The 24,087-nt window shown below is 35.8% G+C and overlaps 1 protein-coding gene and 1 long non-coding RNA gene across 2 annotated transcripts; one reads left to right on the forward strand and one right to left on the reverse strand.

Moving 5' to 3' along the window:
* Positions 1 to 539: 539 nt before the first annotated feature.
* On the reverse strand, positions 540 to 24,087 carry PLS1 (plastin 1). The gene is made up of 15 exons (XM_053951393.1): positions 23,855 to 24,087; positions 20,344 to 20,507; positions 19,072 to 19,201; positions 17,300 to 17,432; positions 16,614 to 16,695; positions 15,150 to 15,315; positions 14,912 to 15,054; positions 13,751 to 13,846; positions 12,286 to 12,481; positions 7,274 to 7,352; positions 6,026 to 6,140; positions 5,163 to 5,296; positions 4,465 to 4,588; positions 2,363 to 2,487; positions 540 to 1,895 (listed from the first exon to the last, which is right to left on the reverse strand). Exons 1-15 carry the CDS (start codon positions 23,922 to 23,924, stop codon positions 1,760 to 1,762), a joined length of 1,893 nt encoding a protein of 630 aa, XP_053807368.1. The 5' UTR covers positions 23,925 to 24,087; the 3' UTR covers positions 540 to 1,759.
* LOC128792733 (uncharacterized) lies at positions 6,069 to 23,108 on the forward strand. Its single transcript, XR_008432534.1, has 2 exons — positions 6,069 to 6,196; positions 22,532 to 23,108. It is a non-coding gene; the product is annotated as an uncharacterized LOC128792733 (long non-coding RNA).

Consider the following 24,087-nt stretch of genomic DNA (forward strand, 5'->3'; position numbering starts at 1 on the left):
CCGGGCAGGGAGCCGCAGGCTGCCGGAGAGGGAGAGCGCGCTGCAGCAGCTTCTGGGCAGCCCTTAAATCTGTTTTCTTCCAGCTGCTACAGTAACTACGGCCCTGCTCATCACAGCATCAGAGGGTTGCCCATGAAAATTTCCTCAAAGCAACTCTGCAGTAACTCTGGACACTTACAGTAATAGTCTATAAAAGAGGAAATAGTGGCTTTTATGGAGTAAGGTACCAAGTGTCTGGCAGGTAAATACAGTACTTGAGGATTCTATAATTTAATAAGAGATAATTTTTTCTTATGGTATAGAGACTAAGTCAGTCTCCATTTAGCCTCTCCTGAATGAGGACTTGGACCGAGTTGTCTCCAGAATTCAAATTCTGTACAAATCTCTATCATCATCTTGGACTGGGAATAGAAACCAAGTCTTGTCCCAACAATGCAAACCAGTAAATAGGCAGAGGCTAATGGCTTCAAATCCGAGCATTTAATTCCCTTCAGTCTCCATTATCCCATTATATCATAGAAACTGGATGGATGCATCCCTTAGTATTGCTATTATTGTGTGCAAGATAGTGAAGATGTAAAACTTAGTCCAACTGCTTGCTCATCAGGATTCTCCTGTTCTGCCACACTTAGGACTGGCTTCAGGACCTGAGAGAAAGTAGAAGCTTCATACTTAAAAAAATAATATCTTTAATTTTGATTTAGTTTTCTTATTGTTTGGCTTTTGGTAACAACTTTATTAAATGTCCAGCTCCAGCTTGATAAGTGAAAATTTACAGCTGATGAAAAAGAAGTACAAATAGTTACTTTAAAATTACCAAGAGAAAAAGACATATTTCATCTCATCCAGATAATGCACCAGTCTTTCTACACAAAACCTCTGCACACATGATACACACTTTAGAAAAATCAAAGGAATGATATATAAGGAAATACAATACCGTAATAAGAAATTCCATAGTGGACTAGCCAGCTCTTTATTGTTTTCTTAATACAATATTTTATGAAAAGATTAAAAAAAACTCAATCAACAGCTGTTTAGTCCAACCGCAAAACTTAGCACATATGCAGACCTAATAATGACAGGACATTTCTGCTTTATATTGCTGTTTTTTTCATACAACATGGTTTGTAAAAGTTTCTGCTAAGTAACAGAACAAAACTACTACATATATTTAAAATAATTCCCACAAAAAAGTTTCATCAGTTTAATCAATATTCATTAGTTACCAGACATTATCATAGGCCTTTACTTGCTCTGATGTCAATGGCAAGACTCTCACTGGCTCCAACAAGAGTTAAGCTCTCCAAGAATAAGGCAAGGATGATAACTTCTGTGCAGTTTGGAGTCCAATCCAACAGGATTGGAATGCACCTTGAGACTTGTATGACTACATATAAGTAACACCCACAAAAATCAAACAGTGTTTCATAACTGGTCCTGAAACAACATATATAAAATAATGCAGGCTCTTACAGTGCTATGGAAACTAATACAAATGAAGCTTGATTCATATGGGTTTTTCCAAGCAATACAAATCTGTGATACTGATTTGTTAATGAACATGTTCTGAAAACTGTATTAGCCATAAATAATTCACGTGTTATGAAACTGAAGAAAATGAACTAATATAAACACATTATTAAAAGATAATTGATATTTGTGCATACAATTTTTCTCATACTAAGTTTCAGAACTCTGTAAACTGTGAGGCATTCATTGTGCTTAACATGGCAGAAAGTTATATTTCATGTCTGTATTATTTTATTCTGTTCAGTCCTCTTCCCATCAAACATGCAAACACTGTCATCACCATTTTTGGCTTCACTTCAACCAGATCATCTGGGAGAGCATAAATACGAGCACCAATTTTTCGAGCAACTGAAATGGCATACCTTGGAAAACAAGAGAAAACAAATACTGTTTTTTTCTGGCTTCTACTAATATGCCAAAATTCACAACAACAAAACCAGATTTCAATAGCATTCAATAGCATTATATGCCTATTTAACAGTACTTAGGCTCTATTAGAAAATGGACATTATTGTGGAGAAAGCATGTACTGGCAGATGTTTTACTACTGGTTATCAAAGCATTTATTTTGGTCAAAAACAGTATGAGGTATGGTAAACTATTAAGAAACAAATTACAGTGCAGTGGTGGTAGGTCATATCAGCTGTGAATTTGACTTCATATTTTAGATACACTAGAAAAAGAATATTAGAACTTATATTCTATTTAAAAAAATCTATTACTATTTGTGTTAGCTTTCTCCTAATAAATCAGTAAATCATGCATTACACTGTGAATTCATGCATTTCCTGCATTTCAGGAAAAAATGAAGCATTCATTTAAAACTTACTTGGCATTGTTCAATTTGTCTTGGTCAGAAAGGTCTTCTCTCTTGACCATTTCTGGACGAACTGCTTTTGGTGCAATGGCATCTATTAAATCTAGGACAGGTAAGCTAGTGCTAATTGATCTGTCCTAAAAGAAAAAGACTCAGGATTAGTTTAAGGAATCTGCTTTGATTATTCCATCTTCAAAATGCAAAAAACCCTACAGCACATCTTGCATGTATACTGAAAGACTGAAGCAATTGGTATTCTAATGTTCACTGTGCTGGTATCATTATTGCACAAAAGGTTTAAATTTATTAAAACAAACTTCCCTCCTTAAGCCCTAAGGAAGGAAGGGAATTTTGACAGAAGGTCAAGGACCAGACTTTCAAGACAACAAAAAAGATCCTTACAGGAATATATTTTAATATATACATATATTTTCCTTGTTTTCTTGCCATGGAACTATTTTCTCCAGTAGTTTATGGCTCAGTCTTTCTATAATATTTCAACTCAGATGGTATTCTGAGCTAGCATGAGCAGTCTGTGTTTCATATTTAATACACAGAGATTCTTAAAAGAGCAAGTCCTCTTGCTGCAATCATTCCATCCCAACTGTCTGGGCAGAGAAGGAGCTGCTGATGCTGAAGCAAGCGCAGCCGGTGCCCGTGAGGCTGGCTCAGGCCCTGCAGTGGCTGAGCACAGCCATGGGGACAGCTGTCTTTGTCACCAGCTCAGAACTATGACTGCCAATTCAGAGAAGTCCCACAGAACCATCACTAATTATACATCTAATAATACTAATATAATTCTGCTTCAAGGCATTAAATGCATGGAGTCCCCAAGACCATAAGACACACCTTTATAATTTTTACTGTTTGAACAATGGCAATACAACAGAACTTGGCTTTCATGGTCCACAGTGAAATATAAGGCACTTCTGCATTCTCTACGGTCTGCTTGCCATAGTAATCCCAAAACCCAAACAGTGAAAGGCAATATTTATGTGAATGTTGTAAAAAATTAGTAGTAAAAAATGAATACTGAAGAGTATCATTTTACATCAGTACCTCCTTATCTTTGTTGGTCAACCATCAGTTGAATTATCTTAAAAATGCCATTTCAATAACCTTAAAAACATGACCAATGTCCCCCCAAAAACACAGGCATACCAAAGGCAAGATACTGTGACAGATTCTTGTTATACTTTCAATTTATTAAATACCACCATTATAACAATTTATGTAGAAGAGAAGCAACAACATCTCATAAGAAAATGAAGGCTTGAGTTACCTTCTAAAAAGAAAATGAAATATTTCTACTTAATTTTTTGATTAATAACGCTTACCTAATTAAAATTCATAACATAGTGAATACTTGCTAGGTTCTCCTGTTTTGAATCAGAGACATAACTGTTTCAGGTTATAAAATGAACCTGTACAAGAATGTTCCATTTGTGTGCAATTATTAATCAGCCATTTCTTGAGCAAGAGATTCACACAGAATAACACACCTGACATACATATGGCTTGTTTCGTTTTGAACACTTAAATAATGTGGAAGGAAAGCTTCCTTTGTCAATGTGTTCTTATATGCTGAACAGGAACAGCTCCTGTTTTACCCCGGCCTGCTGCACATCAGCAGTGCCAAGGATGACACAAGGTGTCGCTGGTTACCCTGGGCTCCCTCTCCAGGCTCTGTCACACTGAGAACATCCTTTTAAACAGCTCCTAGGAGAAGTGGTCATCTGCCCCCGGTATTTCCAAAATAATTCTTCACGTTTGTACAAGCATGAGAGTGCCTATATCCAAAAACTTGGAAAATATACCACATGGCAGGTCCAAAGACTGGTAATTTCAGATAGAAGCCCCTTTGAAAGTTTAAAGTTCTTTTTCTTTTCTTTGTTTTTGGGCTTATTGTATCTTATTGCAGCTACTATAAATTCTTTTATTTGTCAATATATTTGTAAAATACTTTTAAAGATTCAGAGACTACCAGAAATATTTCCATAACCAATTCTGCTAGTCGATGGGAGAGACGCTGTTAAAACCAAATCGTTAACAGATCAGGTTAAAAATCCTAGGTCTTATTATATGTGGAAAGAAAAGTAAATAAAATTGATTACCTTGAAACTTATAATTGAAGTTTTCTTATTTGCTTTTGCAAGTGTCTGATTCACCCACTTAATAATAATTTCATCATTTACTTTTTCGCCCTCTCCAAGGTCAGATAGTACATTCAAAGTATACCTTCAATAAAGACAACAAGAGCCCAAGTTAAAATGAGAGGTAGAACTCAACTTCTCTTACAATATCTCATAATATTCACTGTAACATTTGCAATAAAACAATCTTTCATGAAATCACTTTATAATAATTTTTTACTTCCTCAATACAGTAACAAGATTTTGATTTGATGATACTTATGTAACTATAGATGTGATGGCCTACAATTTTTTACCCTTTTAACTTCTATAGTGTATGTATCACTACTTCCCTGGGTTGTACAAATATTTAAATTAATCTCTACTTACAGAAAGATACATAAGTTGAGGTCCTTTGACTTGCTATAGGATTTATAATTTTAGTCACAGTTTCTAATTTATAAGGTTTTAATTGTCACTATAAATTGTGGTTTCAATCACTGCACAGTATATAAAATTACAAAACACATATACAATTTTATCTTTGAGAACAGGGATATTTAGAGATTGCTCTCTACAATACCAGTTGGGTGACCTAAACACTACCCTTAATTTGCCTCGATTTACAGACACACATGCACAGACACATATTCACATTTATCTTACACTGCCTAACTTACCTCCTCATCAGCTGCCATACCAAAGCCAAAGTCAGAGTTGGATTACCCTCATTTAGATCGTGTCCAGCAATACCAACCAGTGAGAATTTGGCTTTTGTCTTCCCAAGTTCTACTGCATAATTGCAATTCTCAATCTAAAAATAAATTTTGTGTGCAAATAATGAAAACATATTAATATTTCTGCAATACAGACCAATAATCTACGTGTATTTTAAATTACTTTGGATTACTGTTACCTACAGTGAGATCTGAAGCTAGAAAAGATTTCCAGTCTAGCTACACTGTGATTAAAATAACACAGTTTTTACTATAAATGCAATTATGCAAGATTCCAATGATAATTTTTTCCACATTTGAGAAAGCCAAGTTTCCACTAAGGCAGTGAATAAAATATATTTATATCAAAACTGTACTTCTAAAGATATTGAAATGTGTTCTTCTTAAACAGGCAGTAATTTTTATCCTCTACATTTCAGGCTTCACAACAATCACAAAACTATGTGAAAGCTTGGATTCTGCAAGTCTTGCCCAAATCCTCTGGGCAGCATATAAAACTGCTCTGGGAGGAAATGCCTCACAGTATAGGAGCATCCAGCAACAACAGCCATGTCAGGCCTGAAGCTTCCACTTCTAGAGCCAAATCAGGCCATAAATGAAATATTGCTAAAAGGTGTTCACACGTAGAAACTAGGTGATATGTGCTATAGCTGCGATTTATTCTTTGGGATAACATCTGACAAATATATTTTCCTTTTTTTTTCTCCCAGGGCTGTCACAGTAGCACAGAAATCTCGACAGCACAGACTGCCATGAGCACAGCGGGAGCCAGTGAAGCCGGGCTGTCTCCCAGAGCATGCACACACCTTTTTCATGTTGCCACCGAGTAGTGAGTAAGGGGGTTTGTTGACGTGGCTCCAGTCAACCGGAACACGCGTCATGTCGTACAGTTGGAAGATGATTAAAGCATCACACAGGTCACTAAACCAAGAGCAAAACAATGGGTTTAAGCATAAAAGCACAGATTGACAATCAAAGTAAGTACTTGAGACTTTTCACAGTGTAATTAAGTTGCTGAAAAATTCCAGACACTTAAATAAAAACTGGTGCTGTTCTGTAAAGAAACTGGCCTATATTTGATTGCTTGATTCCTGCAATTATATACACCAAATTCTGCATTTAATTTCAAACGTTTCACAAATCTTAGTGAAGCAAGCTCAGTCACTGGCTTCAATTAAATAATTACTTCCATAAGGCAGGCATAGACAAAATAGCTGCTAAAAGAGTTTTAATTTAAGTTATTATTTATTTAATAATTTAAGTTATTATTTATTTAATAATTTAATTTATTTAAGTTAGTATTATTATTATTAATTTATCTAGCTTTAGTTCTCTAAGGACTTTCCCAAATGTTAAATACTCATGCTTTATCAGCAGATGCCTACAGATGTATTTTGCTAAAGAATAATCAAAACCAATGAACTTATCTTGCAAAAGAAGAACAGTAGGAAAAGTATTATTTTCCCATTATATGTTGCAATACTGATAATCCCCATCAGCTACTTAACAAATTAAATTCTCCACACTAAGCTACCTACAGATCACTTTACAGAGGTCAAAAAACAGAAATAATGAAACCAATTAGTAAATAAACATAAAAGCAGGTGTTCGCATTTGCTCCCTCAATCTCATCTTTTATTGACAGGATTTGAATCAGCTTCTGGCATAATTTCAAAGTGACCAGAAGCATCTAAAAAGCTTGTTATAAAGCCCTTCATCTGAGGGAATACTATACTGCAGAGCTTCTTACAGTCTACTGAAAAAATAAAAATGATGCATCATAAAACACAATTATCTCAACTTTAAAAAAAATGTAATTCAATGTACAAGTGAGTGAGGGGGGAAGATTTAAACCTTCTTAGGTTTTCTAGTCTATCTAGATTATGACTAGAATATTTAAGTCAGATACTGCTTAATGTGTTCCTACAGACCAGTTTTGAAGAGGAAACCTGGAAATCACTACTCTAGTAAAAATAGAAATTCTACCTCTTCTTTCCTTCTTTCTTCCCCTGTTACCCAAGGGAAGTCAAATAATTATTTTTAAAAAATCTTACCTGTATAAATGATTAACATATGGGCTTACACCCAGTGAATTCATCCAGTTTCTGAAAGTCCTTTCTTCCTTACTTTCTCCTATGGTGACAAACACAATTCTATTTAAGTTATTGGAGAAAACACTTTAATAAGCAGTGTTTAAATGCTTCTCATATCTCTCACCACCCCCTCCCAAAAAGAGTTCATAGTTTCCCAAACAGTAGTCTATACTACAAGGCAATCCTATGCAATTCAGATTCACTAAGTTCTGGGCACAGGGCAGGGTGACTACAGGGAGTAGTATTATTAGACTATATTTATCTGAGTAAATACAATTTGATGAAATACAGAAATAAATTTTTCTTATATTTCACATAATTAATATATAATGGAGACGATTAATAATATTTTCCTGAACCTAAAATGAGTGGAAACTGCATTCAACAGTTTGAGAGAAATAACATCTTTCAATTAAAAGTCAGTACTAACACGAGGCACTACAACTCTATTCTCCCCTCACAGAATTTGAAAGTGCTAATTTGCAAAGGGCCTCCTCAAAGCAACAGATTTCATTATTTTAGTTCTTTGCACTGAAAACATGGAGAGGCAGTGTTATATTGGTTAACTTTGTGAAGCTATTTATACTGCCAAGGGGGCCAGTTATCCTCACAATTTTAACCAGCAATTCTACTTACAAGAACTGCAGAAAATTCATTAGGAAGTAAATCCCAACCTTCACCTTCCTGATATATATTGCTTTTATTATTGCAATCATGAGTCCTAACCTAACTCTCTTTCTCTTTAAAGTTACAGCTTGCAATAATTCATTAATTTTCTTTATATGACACTACCTAAATTTTAAAATCTCTGTAGCCATCTACATGTGAATCAGTGCTGCATAAGCTGTTTTCTCTTGCATCAAAGAGGAGCATTTGAGAAAATATTTAGCCTGAATATGTGAGCTTGGAATAACATCATCACTTTGTTCCCCTGGGTTGATAATCTACAGTTAAGAAAACAGTGAAAACACTGAGGAAGGAGAAAACCTCTCCAAACAATGAAAGAGCAGATTTCTTCAGACTGAAGCACAAATATCTAAGCAAGATTTTTCTCTGCTGTTTTCGTTTGCTCCTTAGAGGGTAACAATACCCTGTTTGTCTGATGAGGTCTATATAGCATGACTACTGTCTCATTTAGTACTGCAGTTCTAGGCTAACTAGAGAATAATGAATATTTCTGTCAAATGAAGCTACTGTGTAAACATGGATTTATCGTAAGACTAGAAATAAAATCTCTTTAACGTTATCTTTTCATGCCTAGACCTATGCCATAACATTGATTTTTAGGCAGAAGCTACCATTTTAATCTAGGTCTCTTACTCTTTTATACAAAAAGCTCTGGACTTCAGAAATTTCAGTTGTAGTTTACAGTTTCTAACAGAATAAGTTTTATTTTTAAATTTTCAGCCACCTTACCAGATTCTTTTAATTTCCAATTATTATGAAATAGTTGATATTCATCTTACTGATACATTTTCTAAATTATTATTTTTTCATATACAATTCAAATTAGCATTTGTTTCAAATATTTATTTGTAAAAATAACCACAGAGACACTGATGAAACAGAAGAAACAAAGAAAAATACTATTCTGCAAGATCAGAGAGCTTTGTTTTACGTATTTCTTGCCACATAAAAATGTAAAAGAACAATCACACTTTGTGACAAAGTTATTAAAAATATCAGTTTTTCCATTTAAAAACAATCATAACTCAAGAATGATATATAATTTAAGTTTCTAAAGAATATCTTTGAGATTAGAGTATTTTGAAGCAAGTGCCTTGTGCTTTTTTTAATGATTTTATAGTTACTGAGCTTTAAGTTAATTTGCAGTACTTAAAATACTGACTGCAAAGTGCTTTCAGGAACACTTGTCCATTACAAAGAGAGTACCAAGGTTATTTAGTGAACTCTTACTAAACAGTGTAGCCACAAAACCAGATACTCAGCAACTGCACTCAGACTGAGGATTTTAAAATGCTTGCTTAATATTGTCAGGAGAATCCAAAGTAGCCAAGCAGGAGCAAGAGCATGCAGGCTGGGCAGGACTCTTTTGGAAAGTGGGAGTCCAGGAACTAAACCCAGCACACTATATTTAATATGCCACTCTAAACAAATCCCTTTATCATGCAATACATGAGTGTTCATAAGTTTTCCAGATGGCTGAGAACTGACCAATTTTTTCTCTCTATTCTTTTATTCAAAATATACCTTGTGATCCTATCAGGAGCATATCTTCTGCTGAGTGGTGCAGCAGATAGCCAAAATCATTGGAAAACTGCAGAAAGGGGGCAGAGCTACACAAAAGAGAGAGGAGCAAATTTGGTAGTATCCTTTATATTTATTGCCATCTCTTTTTTGAGATCATTACACTGTGGAACTGAGTGGAGAGTAGCCATAGGGAGGGAAGCAAGAATCCAAAGAACTCTGAATAAATCTAAGATTATCTCTGAAACACAAATGAGCTCCAGATACAGTTGCACCCGAAGTTCAGCCAGCCTGAGTGGGAGTACTTAACCCTCTTGTGCTGACAGCCATGAAGGCTGCCAGTAATCTAAGCACAGCACAGGGCATATACACTGGAGGAAAAGTGGGGGGACACAAGTCCCTCCTCTTCCTCCCCCCAAGAACTCAGCTTTATTTGTGACTTTGACTCCAAACTGCTGCTTTCCCCACAAGTGAAGGGCTTCCTTAGATCAGCAGCAACATGCAAAGGTGGTGCAATAACTGAGCTCAGGACTGCCCTCTCCACCCCCACACAGTATCCAATGTTCATTGTGCTATGTCAGTATTCCTGAGACATATGCTCTCCATATTTCACTGCACATCACCAGACGTATTATCAGGACGGATGTCAGTTTATGCACAGCATTAACTGTCTTAAACTGAAGAGGACAGCCACACCAGGCTGATCAGGTGGGACAGTCCCTGAAAAGACAAATTTACGCAGGAAAATGAAAACTTGCAGGAAGCTCTACTCACCCACACATGCCTACAGCTTGACTTCTTGGTTCATGGAAAGCCCTTACTGGCTAAACCCTCCAAAATACCTGTATGGCATTTGACTTACTGCAACTCTTGCCCTCGTTTTATATGCTGTGGGGTTTTTTCCTTCTCTTTTACTTTTGATGGCATATTAAAACAATAGGAAAATGTAAGAACAATGCAAAAATCAACCAGAAAAGGACAGAGATGATTAAACAATAGGGAAAAAAAAGAACAAAAAAATTGCAGAATAAACACTTATGGAGTACAGAAAAGTACTAAATACAGTACCTACATTAGGAGGGGTCAAATCTGCATTTCATGAAGCAAAACAGGAAAGCATTATAAATTATGAGTCAGATTTCAACAGACAATCTATGATGAAACTATAAAGAAATCAATGTCATATATCACTAGCTTGAGAAAACATCAGTATAAACACAGGACTTAATGGAAAACAAATAATACATTAACAGGAAAAAAAAACATTAACAACATTGTTTTTGGGCTGAAATAACTATTTTGATGGTTTAGATCTACTTGACACCATGGAAATTATTATCTGAGGGCAAAAAGGAGTTATCTACTTTTCTTTGAACAGATAACATTGGCATGATCCATCTCTAAAATATATACTGTAAATAGTAAGTTAAATTTGGCCAGTATTTATCATTACAAAATCACAGTCTAGCATTCAGCTGATTGTAACTTTTTAAACTGGTTTGGCTGAGACTTTGATCTCCATCTAAATGTTTCAGGAAAGTAGAGAAATGAATTCAACTCATTTTTCCTATGCCATTGAAAACTCTTCCAAATTTAACCAAGTTTTCAGTATTTCAAATCACACCAGCAATTTTATCTTCAGAGCAGAGAAGATGAACTGAATATATTCCACCTCCACATAGCTCCTGTATACATTTCCTGTATACATTTTTAACAAAACTGAAGCAGAGGAAGAGCAGACCTTTCCTTCAGTCATTTGTCCTGGCCAGCAGGGACTGCAGTGAGTGGGAATATCACAGCTGAAAAGGGAAGACAACGTCCTGTGCTCTACAACGTCTATCACATCACAGCTGGCACCCAGCTGAAGCTAGAAGAGCAAGAAGCCTGAAACAGAAATGCTCTGAGGGATACAAGATTTGTGACACAGGGATGCAGCAGCAGAGACAAATAATGAAAAAACAGGAGCAAAGGAAGATAGACTCACCTAGATGGAAAGGAAACCTGATAGGAACAGTAAGAGGAAGGCACGAGAAGGCAGTGCAGAGGACTATGTGAACATTGCTGATGATACTCCTGAGTGCGGCACCCCTGATTCTCACACTCCTTTGAGATCAGTGAACAACTGTGAAATACACTGGCAGGAGCCATTTCATTATCCCAGATTAGCTGGTCCACAGCAAGGGCAACAGCCAAAGATTGTTACCAATTATCCCTTTATCTCTGGCATTAGAGATCTGAACGTACAGTTAAAGGCCAAATTCCCTGATATGACAGGATCTATACAGGCTGTTGATGCAATAGATTAATATAGGCTGCTGATACAGAAGCCTTTAAAAAAAATAGTTTCCTTCTTTAAAAGGCAGCAAACATACACACGCATATATATAAATGCATTATGTGAAAAATACTTTTAAGGACTATTACAGTTGCATTAAGATAGCACTGCAAAGAAAAGCCAGAATTTGTACATCAGCTCAAATATTAAATAGCATGGAAAGAAGCACGGGAAACTGAAAGGAAAGCAGGAGGACAGTTCTTGCTCCTGCAAATGGATGACAGGAGGTTATTCAGGAATAACCATTTGGTCAGGGTAACACAAGAGAATGATATACACACTACTGGGTTTTTCTGCTAAGGTTTATATTGGCTGCTAGTAAGTAAAAACAGGCACCAGCACACAGGGATCCTACATCACAAACTAAAAGGAATACCTAAGGAGAAACTACTAATATTTTTCTCTTCTGTATAGTCAGAAAATTGAGTACCTTCTAATAAATTGAGATCATAAGATGAATTGTCAGGCTTGTGCAGGGCTGGATATGTGTTAAAGAGATTTGCAACAAAAGCCAAATTGAGCTTAGGGTTTCCTGCAACCACATCAGCTGGAGTTACAAACTGTCTGCAGCCCAATTTATCTGCCTGTTGGAGCATGTATTCAGCCCTCCTCAAGTCATTTTTATCCTAAAAAGAAAAATAAACAAAAATTAATTTACAGTTAAGTCTAGTACTAGATTTTACTGAATCATCAGGTAGGGAGATCTTCAAATGACCCATATCAGTTCCTCCCTCATTCTGCTAATGCCTGAGGTAGCTCTTACAGCCTGTGACAATTCCCCTCTCCCTTCTATTGTCCTTCACTTCTGTGGCTGTCAGCACAGCATTCCTCATGAATCACAGCAACTGCAGCCAGGAGTGCAGAGATTATATTTCCATTTCCAGGCTGTTGATTCCCATATTGTGTATCCTCCTACATGTACCAAAGGTTCAACATCACTGCTTTAAACTGATATTCTCAAGTAATTCCAGATGATGCCCAAAACCATCAGTAAGACTTTGAATGCTTCCAACTTGCTGTCCTTTCAATATTTTTTTCTCTTAATCATCATAAGCTGGCAACTTAATCATTGTTCATTTGTCTTTATTAGTAATATACTAGTTCATTACAAAATTTGATCATATGAACTTCATAGGAAATTACATGGAAAAAATTTACTTCTACTCTTTCTCACTCTCAAAAAATCCCAAACAAGAGCAAACAAAGCAAACAAGGAATTTAAGAGAACTAAAACATGTAAGGAAACAATTTTGCACATGGGTTTCATGATAATAATGAGTAACAGGATTCTACTTTAGATTCTGATTGATACACAAGTATCTCAGGCATGCAGTTCAACTTTGTATCAAATGCACTCCCAGAATAGTCCTTCCAACAGGCTTTACGAAGCAGCTTAGACAAGTGTTTCCACATCAGTGTAGGCTGGTTTTAGATGCTCTGTCCCTTTACAACTTAAAGCCCGATGGATGCCACACTTTGCTGTGGTTAATGGAAGGGCTCTCATGTTTTTTTCTAAATGCTATTTGGTTAGAGGAAGGATCAACGGTTTGTGAAGTCTATTCTTCTTCCTTGTCTGAATTCCAGAAGAGGAGAACTGAGCAAGATGTTGTAATATTCATGTTGGATGACCCAACTGAAAATCAATATACACTACTCCAAGTGAAACAGCTCCAAACATTTGACTGCAGGATGCATTATCCTGTTTAAGCAGCATTGTAGAACTTACTCAAGTTTTTGAGTTTTTAGGCTTTTGTAACACTGAGGAATCTGGCTAAGTTTTTGCACACCTTAGGAAACAGAAGAGGATTCAGGGACAACCTAGTAACCAGAATGTTGGATCCATACACAGAGGTCTCAGATAATTCCAGACTATTTTTACATTTCTGGATACTTACATGAAATCCTGTAAAGTCAATTTTAATAGGCAATTGTTCAAGGTCATCTCCTTTGGGTGCAATCTGATTTAACAGATGGTAGTATGCTCTTGAGTCCTAAGACAAACAGTGTAATATTAAAAAAAAAAAAAAAAAGAAGAAAAAAAAGCAGCAAGTATATAGCCTTCCCTAGACATTTATTACTCTAATAGTCCAATCCAAAAGCCATAGGAGTCAAAAATACAGCACCCTAATTTCAGTGAACATGGATGAGGTCATACAGCCATTTTACTGCCCTGTTTCATACAGAACTTAGCCAGATGACAGAGAAAAGGAATATCTGCTAATTATTCTGGAGAATGCTAGTTAAATTTATTCTGCTGCATATTAACGAGACTGTTGTAATTAAGATATGCAGGGTAAATTTATGTAGTCATCCACAAAAAGGATTCCATTTTGCAGTAACGAAGTAGAAGAAAAAATAAACCCCTACTAGTTCTAGAAGTATTTACTACTTCTCTTAAGCACCATATAATTTTTTTACCATAGTAGCAGTTTTCATGTAAAACGCTAGTTACAGTCTACTTTAGTAAGTCTTCTTAGTAGCATTTGAAAATATGTAACTTACAATTAAGGACATGGTTTTCTCCAATGAAAGGAGGTCTAACCACCCTAAGGGAATCTTCCTCCTTTGCTTTCAGTTTTAAAAAGTTTTGTTCTCTCGCCAGCTGGGCTATTGCACTGCTCTGCCTGCCTTTGCGGAATGACTGAAGAGAATGATGCAGCTCTGCCATCTGCCCCAAGGAACCTTTCAGCCCCTGTGGCAGTCAGCTGACACACCAGCAAAGCAGTGACTGGCAGTTATTAGGCAGCTAGTAAGGTAATGCAAATTCTCCTAAATAACTCTAATAGCCATCTTACAACATTAGAACTTCCCTGACTATCATCTTGTTGGAAATGTTCACTTTGCACTGTGATATGATAATAACAGGGGATGAGCAACTGAATAGGATAGAAGAGATCAAAATAATGCTCTTTCAATGTTGAAATTGCAGGATAAACCTGCAGCCAGACAAAGCAGATTACTATTGTATCTAAACTCTTCTGATCTGACAATTTTTTTCTATGCATTATGTGTTTTAATACCACTGTGTTCGATTATGAGAAGAAATAACTACATACCTTAATGTCTTGGCTGAAGTTACTGATTTTCTGCCACCCTGCATTGGCCAGATGGTAATTCACCCAGCGTAGCAAGAGATCTTCTGGGGAAAGCTTCATTAACTGATCCAGCTCTTCCCCTTCATTTAGCAAGGCAATAAGAGCTAAAAGCAAGTTTGGAAGAAAGCTGAAATCACTGCTATTGTGGTCTGAGCTAATTCCAAGTGGCTGGCATTGCTATACCTGGCATTATTCTTACCTTCATTTCTGGAGATCTCAATATCAGCAAAAAGGCCAACTTTAATGATCTGCCACAAGAGTCCTAATACCAAGTGTGGTTTTCCTTCTTGCAAATCTTGTGATCCGATATTGACAACCGTGCAGCCAATGGCAGATGCTGAGTTCAGAGCCAGGTTTAGGTTTTCCTATTTGGAATATCATCATTTAACAAACTTGGGAGATTGTATATTTTAGTAAAATTTGGAAGAAATAAGGCATTAGTTCAATGGCTTCCAATGGAAAACTGCACTGGAGGTTTTTTGTGAACTACCTTGCATCTTACCAAAATTTAATGAAAACAATGACAGTGTTTAAATATGGAGCCACCAAAAAATTGTGGACCACCTTCTGCAGCTGGGATTACTGAGGAATACTTTAATCAAAATATTTTTTGCAATTCATAAGTATCAGTTATACAAATTAAACAATGCTGCTTAGCATGCATTGTACATGCATTGCATTGATTTGTATAAATATCAGAAGCTTGATCCTGAAAAATATGTTCCTATGGAATTCCTGCATGGAGTCCAGTGCAGGATACTACTGACATCACTGTCATCTCATCTTAAATCTTACACATTTATTCAAGCAATTGTTAAACTGTAATTGAATGAAGAGCATAAGAAAATCATGACAATTCAAAACCCTGACACTCAAAGTAAAGCTAGTGATTGTCAGAGATATTGAAAAAGATTCCAAGAAAAAATAGCTGGCAGCTCTCATCAGTGTTACTATTTTCTTGTGTCATATTTCACTATCTACAGAGGCAACATAAACACATGCAGTATCATCTTTGCTGACAAATCTTTTTTAAATAAGTAGCGATTACAAAACCCACTTGGAGGATTTAGGACATAGTGTGGTTCAACTTTTCATATTTTGAAAAGTCTGTCATTTAACAGAGGTTTCTCATCCACAGTTTTTTTCTCATTGGGTCAGTAACTTATGGATTTACTTCCCTTTCTAGACCTGTTTCCTTAAACCCAAACTAAGTTCTTAAAAACTGTTTCTGTCAGACTTTTCCATGACTTCATACACAATTAAAATAGATCTGATCTTCTGTCAATGCTGCTCTCCAGTATCGAAAGTGCATCATCCTTTCATAGAGTATACAGCCATGCAGATACTTCCTGCATGGCTAAAATACAACCTGGCCATCCACTCAAAGTCTAAACTTGTTTTCTTCAGGTACTCAGTAAGGCAAAACAAAAATAGCTAATAGAGAAAGAATTAGGAAAAACAAGAAAAAACTAGTTTTTCTGAAAATCATCTAAGAAATAGGAGAATGCAGTAGAGTTATTAGAAAATACAATTTCATGCTTCAGGATTTTTTTACTACATACAATTTTTAATTTTTTTTTTCTCCACGAGGAGAACTGTCATTAAAACAGAAAAATACTTTACTTTTTCATTTGTGGCAAGTTCCTATCCATGCAGTACTTACAGAAATAGTGAAAGGAGTGAGTTTTTTCTTATTAATAGCCCTTTCATCAATTGTATCCGGTTGTGAAAAGTTGATCATTTTGCTAAGAAAGAAAAGTCAAGAGTTTATTCAAACTTCCATTTCTCAGAAAATATATTATTTGGTTATAAACTATTAAGACTAAACTAGCTGCAAACAATTCTGACACGATTAAAAAAAAAAAAGACCATCCTCTAAATCTCCTCTCCCCCATTAAATAACTGCACATTCATTTAGAATGCTCCAGATAATATATTGCTTCTTCCTTTTATAATTAATAGATCACATCTGTAACTGTCAAAGAAGGTTACTGAGATTAAAACTGTAAACCAAAGTAACTTAAATGGTCTCTACTGAAAAACTGTAGTATAATCAGTATATTTCTGCACTGCATTTCTGTAGCACCTTGTATCTACATGGATCTCAAAGACTAATTCACATCAATACTAACAGCTAATCCCTTGTTACCATGGTGTGTGACTAAGTACTAGTAATCAACTTTAACTAGAAAGTTACAGCAGACTGAAGTTAAGGGACCTACTATATGCTCTCTGTTTTGCCATGGATTTAATTCAGATTTCTGTTCCTGATATGCTAATTCATGTCACTGTGATCAGCATTTAACCTTTGAGATCAATTTATTTTCTTTCTCATAGCCTTGGACTCACCAAAGAAGGATGCCATCTGCAAGGGATTTAAACAGACTGGCATCTGATGGGTTCATGGGTAGGAGGTGCTTACAGTCTGGGTCATCTTGTAGAGCTTTATTTATCCAATTAACAAAAGCAACTTTTTCTTCCTCTGAAAAGAAAGACAGCATTAAAATAAAAGATTAACATTTCTATGAACAGCATACTTGGGTCAAACATGTTCATCTGCAATAAAATCCCTTAGTTTCACAGAGGTTAGTCATTAAAAAAATCAGACCAATAAGAAAGAACACAAAAAATGGTAAGTTGACCTTTCTCCCATTGCACCCTCTAAGTATCTGGTGATTTTCTGAAGGATAACATGAATATCACAGGAACATCATAGGGAAGGTATCCTCATGGCTGACTTCAAATTCGGTTTCTCAGCAATTACAAAGAAGAGGGGAAAATGTCTCAACCGAAATATGCAACATGCACTGTTTGTTTAAAATGCAGTGTTTCATTCAGCCTTCTGCTGGACTTCAGAGACTGGCAGCCTTTTGAGACTGATCTGAGCTGTCTTTAGCTTTGAGAAACTTAAAAAGTTTAGTATCTCAGTTTTAAATTCTCTTTCATATTCAGTGCATAATTTATTACTATGTATCTAAGAAAGCTTATTTGGATAACAGTCAATCAGTCTCAGTATCCAAATTCCCAAACAGTACAGACAGTATTCACCTCACCTCAAGAAGCACCTGACTCACTACACTTCTTTCACTGTCAATGGGAAACAATGTGAAATTCTAGAGCACACTTCACTTCATCATAAACGAGATGTCCAGTGAGGCCAGGCCAGGTGAATCATGCTCTAGTGGGGTTTGTTTCTCTCCACCAAAAATAAAACTGCATCTAAAGAATCACCTCTGATGCCCTACAGGCATCCTTTGGGATGGAGCATGTCCCCTGCTTTGAGGATGTACCAGGTATAGCTGGTGCTGGAATCCTACTGAAAGAGACCTTTGGTTATCAAAGTAAATCTTCCTTATATACAGAACCTTAACACAGCCTGGAACGACACAAATTCCAGACTTAAGTAATTTTAAAAAGTTGCAATATTGCTCATTGCAATATGATCCTAGAAGGTGGTTCACACTCTGGCCAGGAGCTGCAATGCAATTAGGCACAATTACCAACTTAAATTACGTACAGCAGGGGGAGGTAGAAAGAAACAGATCAAATATTAAAAGCAGCTTCTTTAGTGTGAGACAGTCTATGCAAAAACCATGTACAAGTGAACAATTCTATAATGACAGAGACAGCTGAGGAGGGCAGTCCATCCAGAAAGGATATGTGGTGTTTTGTTAGTGGGGTTTTAGCTCATGTTAGTTAACACTCTGGAAATGAAAATGAGGATTCATTCATTTTTTATCTGAATATAGGAATAAGATTCCATTAGCATATAATTAGGGCAAAAACTTGACTAGAAGTTTGAAAGAAAACTTGACTAGCTTTACTAGAAGTAAGCCAAAGGGGTAATTTCCTCCCCCACAAGATGTCAGTGCTTGTTTTCCTCTTTTGCTCTCACACAGATGCCCAACTTGCCTCCAAGTGCAACTAAGAGTGAAACTAAGCAACAACTGAACAGAGTTAATAAACTATCACCCACACTTACTTTGTCTATCTCCACATGCTTTTGCTGTGTTAATTTGCTTTTACTGGCAACAGTTTCCAGTTAGGCTCTGTTTTATCTGTAGTGCAAATTCAAAGAGTCCTCCTCATGGAAAATTTGCCCATGCTTAATTATTTCTTACCTGAATAAGAGTGCTGTGTCCCCTCACTAGATATTGCTGATGTTCCTCCAATTGCTGTAATACCTTGCTTTTTGTTTATTGATTTTCGGAAAGATTTGCTAACATCTTTACTTTTCAATTCCTGAATTATCTGAAATTAAAAAAATAGAAAGCATTTTGTGATTAATTGTACCTTCAAATAAATGTTAATTCATATAAGTAGTCTAGAGTCAGTAATTAATCTGACTGAATTTCTTTGATATTTATATTGACTTCTGTTCTAAAAAAATAATTACTGTTTGGATATCAATATCTGTATTGGATATCTAACATTATTTCACAGTGAATACCTCTATTAAGCCATGCTGTCTAAAAATATAGATATACAGATATCTACACAAATTTTCCACCAATATTTTGGTAAACTGAAGAACACAACTAAAGATATACATATTTTTGATGATGATAGTGTATTTTTCCCACGTGCTTTGCATGTAAAAGGTTATGACATGACAGTTAAACATGCCCTTCCTTATCAAGCTAATACCATTTTCCACCTGCTTGCAATGTAAATCACATTGGATATGTTAGTATGTCCTAAGTTTGCCCAAATACTGCAGAGGTCTCAGACGACAATGACGTATAAGATACAGTTAATATCTGGAAGCAAATACTTGCATGTTCAGAATCTCAGAAAGAAAGATCAATAACTAATTCAACAGGCAACCTTCTGCAATTAGCAGAAGTACTCTAACTTCAAAGCAAACATCATCATCCCCAAACACCCACAAACCAACAGCCTGCTAAGTTCTTGTTTCTTTTAAAACGCACCAGTGAGCGATTCTCATTAGAAAAGCCTAAAGCTTTCAAATCTGCTCAGTGAAAGGGAAAACTTGTACCTCATTCCCAGTAATAAACAGCCATTAGTATAGAGATTAAGCATAGTGAAGCACTACTAAGAGCACTCAGAGGCTGGTATCCAATTGTCTGCTCTTCTGTCAGAGTGAGGGCTGACCCAACAGTTCCTACAATATGTAGTCCTTCCCCTCGTTTTGGAGAAAACAGAAGACAACACTGATTGCAACAACTGTTCTTTCACATGCTGTTGATATCAGAACCATTAAATTAAATAGGAGTGTGAAAGATACAAATTAGAAAATAACTATATAGGATATTCTAGGTTGTCACAGAAAACTCAAAATAGTAGTTATATATAAAAATAGTACTTAGTTGTACCACCTAATTCTCAGTAGATATCAGACAGTAGAGAAACATCCAAAGGGAAGGTCTTACAGAGACAAATTCTTCAAAGTTGATTTTCCCATCCTTGTTGCTATCTGTCACTAAAATGATTTTTTCTACAATCTCCCGGACTTTGTAACCAGGCAAGGGCAGACTTGCTTCTTTAAACAGGTCTTGAAGTTCGTAATCACTGACATACCCACTGTTGTCAATATCTGTAGAATGAAAGGACAAGTTGTTATATAGACTGAAGCATATTCATGTACTAAGGTATGGAAACTGTTAAGAATAAATGAAGCAGGATAAACACAGTTCTAGATGAGTGTTTGTTTCTCTCATATAGATAAGGAAGTATGAAGGAATGTTTGTGGGTTAGAGGCACAACTATTTAGGACTTGTGCCATCTTGTTATATGCTTTCTTAGAAACTATCTTATGATCCCAGAGCACAGAACAAGATAGAAAATTTGCAAATAGTGAAGCTTATGATTTTTTTTTTTAGACTCCTGACAAAATTATCTATAAACACTGAAATGAAAGGGATGTCAATTAATATATGCTTCCTGCAATATTAAACCATTTGCAATCAAATCTGATGCATGTTGTTATTAGAAGAGCAAACTTCCACAAGAAAAACCTAGAAAAAAAAAAAAAAAAACAAAAACCCCCCCCCCCAAAAAAAAAACCCCAAGAACTCTGCCTGACTGCATTTTATTTCTTATCCTAGTATCTGATAAACATTTTCTGTTCTTTAAACAGGCTTACCTGTGAAGAATAAGTCTCTTATGATCTGTATCTGTTTATTAAAGATGACCTTCTTTTATCTATTAACTGGCTCCGTTGGGAGCCATTTGAGCTGCCACCTTCCCTTACACTTGGCTCCCAAGGCCACATGGCAGGAATGGTCATGTACAGCAAAGAATCAGAATGCTTTTTTTCAACAAGAGGTTTGATATTGTGGAAAGAAATTAAAGGCTGTATCACATAAAATAAATTGAGTATCATTTGTGTTATTCATGATGAATAATGCAGCAGTACAGAAACAATCAAAAATACCCCCTGTACTTTCACCTTTGGCCAATCTCTTTGCAGAAAGCTGTCTTGACTTCATCCTAGTATAACAAAGAATCATTTTACACACCCATGTTTTTATCCAAAGGAACACAAAAATGAATCAACCGCATTACCTGTTCCTATTTTTTAAAATCTATGCATATTTATGTATACAATATGTATATACATATTTATAGAAGCAGAATTTGAGCATGTCCAGCAAAATAGCCTTACCTGTGCCTTGGCTACACAATGAAGAGAAGTACTTCTTTTAAAAGCAAAAAAGCTGTAGTTCATACACAGCATAGATCACGTCCAATCAAATTTAAGTTCAAAAGAAATATCCTGCCCAAGTAAACCTGGATATAATGTCCATAGTTTTATATATTTAATGCTAATATTTTCCATGTTCGACAACAGTTTTCAGCAACTTTTATGATGATATTAAAGCTCCTGAAAAATACTAGTTAACAGTATTTTCTCAGCTCTATGAATGAAACATTTCTACAACATTTAATAGAACATCACAATGAATCAGAAACAGAAGCAGATGCTGTGGACACTTCTCTGATTTGTCAAGGTGCTCCCACTTTTGGGTTTTTTTTTCATTTACTAGTTAAAAACATCTCTTCATATCAGAACTCAGTCAATAATACCAGAGTAGATGAATGCCTCTCATTACAGAAGGGCAAACAAGAAATATGCTTTCATCTCCAGCCATAATTAATTCCTATACAGTATTTTTTTTTGTAATCTATACTACACTATGTAGCTTCTGTACAGCTTCATAAGGCAGCCATGTTTCACTGCAGACAAAAGCCTAAAAATGCAGGGTAAAAAAAATTGTGGTTTTGATAGTATCAGAAGTTCATAAATCAATACACAAACTCAATGTCTGCATATGTACTTATCCATCCACTGGCTTGCAGACATGTAAGACCATACATAATAACAGGGATGGTCTAACCAGCAGAGGACATGCTCATGGGCTCACTCAGATTACCAGCTATTTTATTTCTCCAGGTTCATCTTTCACTGAGGGTAAGTTTCCATGATGACAAGCTGAGAGTTAAATAAATGCCTTCTCTCAGTTTACCAATTTAGCAGCAAGCACTTTATCCATGAAGACATTAGAAATGTGAAAAAAAATTTTAAAACTAGAGATGCTTAATTTTTATGTTTTACAGAAAGTGCAACGAAAAAAATGCTTTTCAGTGAGTAGAAGCAGTATAGACAACTCTTCAAGCAGAAATATGAAAACATGCAGGCAGAGAATGGAGAAGGACTACAGATAGTATTGGTGAAAACCAAACATACAGAAAAGCTGTCAGACAACACCAGAGACAACACCTATGTTAACATCTCTTAGCAGACTGATACATGTATATAGTGCTCTTCTCCTTGGTCTATCATTCCAGCACCTGCAGGATATGAACTACTTGAGCTATAGATGTCTTGATGATTGTTTAACAGCAACTCATGAATTATCTTCCATGGATGTATCTTACTCCCTTTAGAATTTCTACTCTTTCTTTGATCTCAACAACAGCCTGAGTCAATGGGTTCATTCCTCTATTATTTATTGTAAAGTTAGTTCTTTTTATTTTAATCTTCCTGACTCTCTACTGGGCATCACATGATACCTGTATTGGCAGAACCTGAATAATTCTCTCTTCACTTCTCCATGCTACTCACAGTCTTCCAAATCCCTAACATACAACTTCCCAATAGTTTCTTTACCAAGTAAAGACTCCTAATATTTAAGACTTCTTGCCTAAAATGATCCTGTTCCCCCATGATGACTGATCACAAACATGGTTGTTTGATTTCCTGAGCTGCACAGTTACAAATCACCACTCAGAATGGCAGTAAATAAGAAATAAAGCAGATCTGAACATTCACAACAGCAGTGCAATCTAGAAAAAAGGGTTAATGGCTATATAATTTCTTACAATTTCTGTGTGCTCTGATTAATCTGTAAACATCCTGTCAAGCATACAAAATTGTACTGTTATTTATTAACATTAGCATAACAAAGCTGATCTTATTAACAAAAGATAAAAAATCTCCAAGTTTAGTTTTCTTAAAACATAAAATCTGATTGAATAAAGGAAATTATTAGTTCACCAAAGCATGCAAGTAAAGCAAAAACCAAGTGTCAGTAATCTAACATGAAAATATATAACACCTGAAGCTTAATCAAACATTTTTCCAAATTAAGGAGTTCAGAAACCTGAATTTTGAGACCCACTTTGTAGCATATACAATAACAAAGAAACTGCTACCACCCTGCAAGAAAATGTATCTGTTTTCAGTGCTGAAGTTGAAAGAAATTAACACACGTAGTTCCAGTGAAAGTAAAGGGCTCTATGTAAACATTCTTTTTACATTTTTTTAGATATTACTGGCAATACAGAGGGAGAACACAGCCCTGTCAAAACCATGATCCATAAAGATTTCTTCCACAAATCCTAAACAGGATTTTTATGATGCCCTTATTTAAAACACACCTATTTTGCCAAATGCTTCTCGTAGCTCTTCAAGCTCTTCACGAGATATAGTAGTTATGTTGTTCTCCATCTTCAGACAGCAGAAGTGTCGTCCTCAATTGCTAATACCTGATAATAACAATAAACAGGTAGGATATAAGGCAGGCTGTAATTCCAGACACATGTAAGTTACTGATCTATTCAACACGAGGTTCCAGACATGAGTGACGTGTCCAGGCCTGGCACACTTAAAA

This window comes from Vidua chalybeata, chromosome 10 (genome assembly GCF_026979565.1).
Source record: "Vidua chalybeata isolate OUT-0048 chromosome 10, bVidCha1 merged haplotype, whole genome shotgun sequence".
In the NCBI taxonomy this organism is placed as follows: Eukaryota; Metazoa; Chordata; class Aves; order Passeriformes; family Viduidae; genus Vidua; species Vidua chalybeata.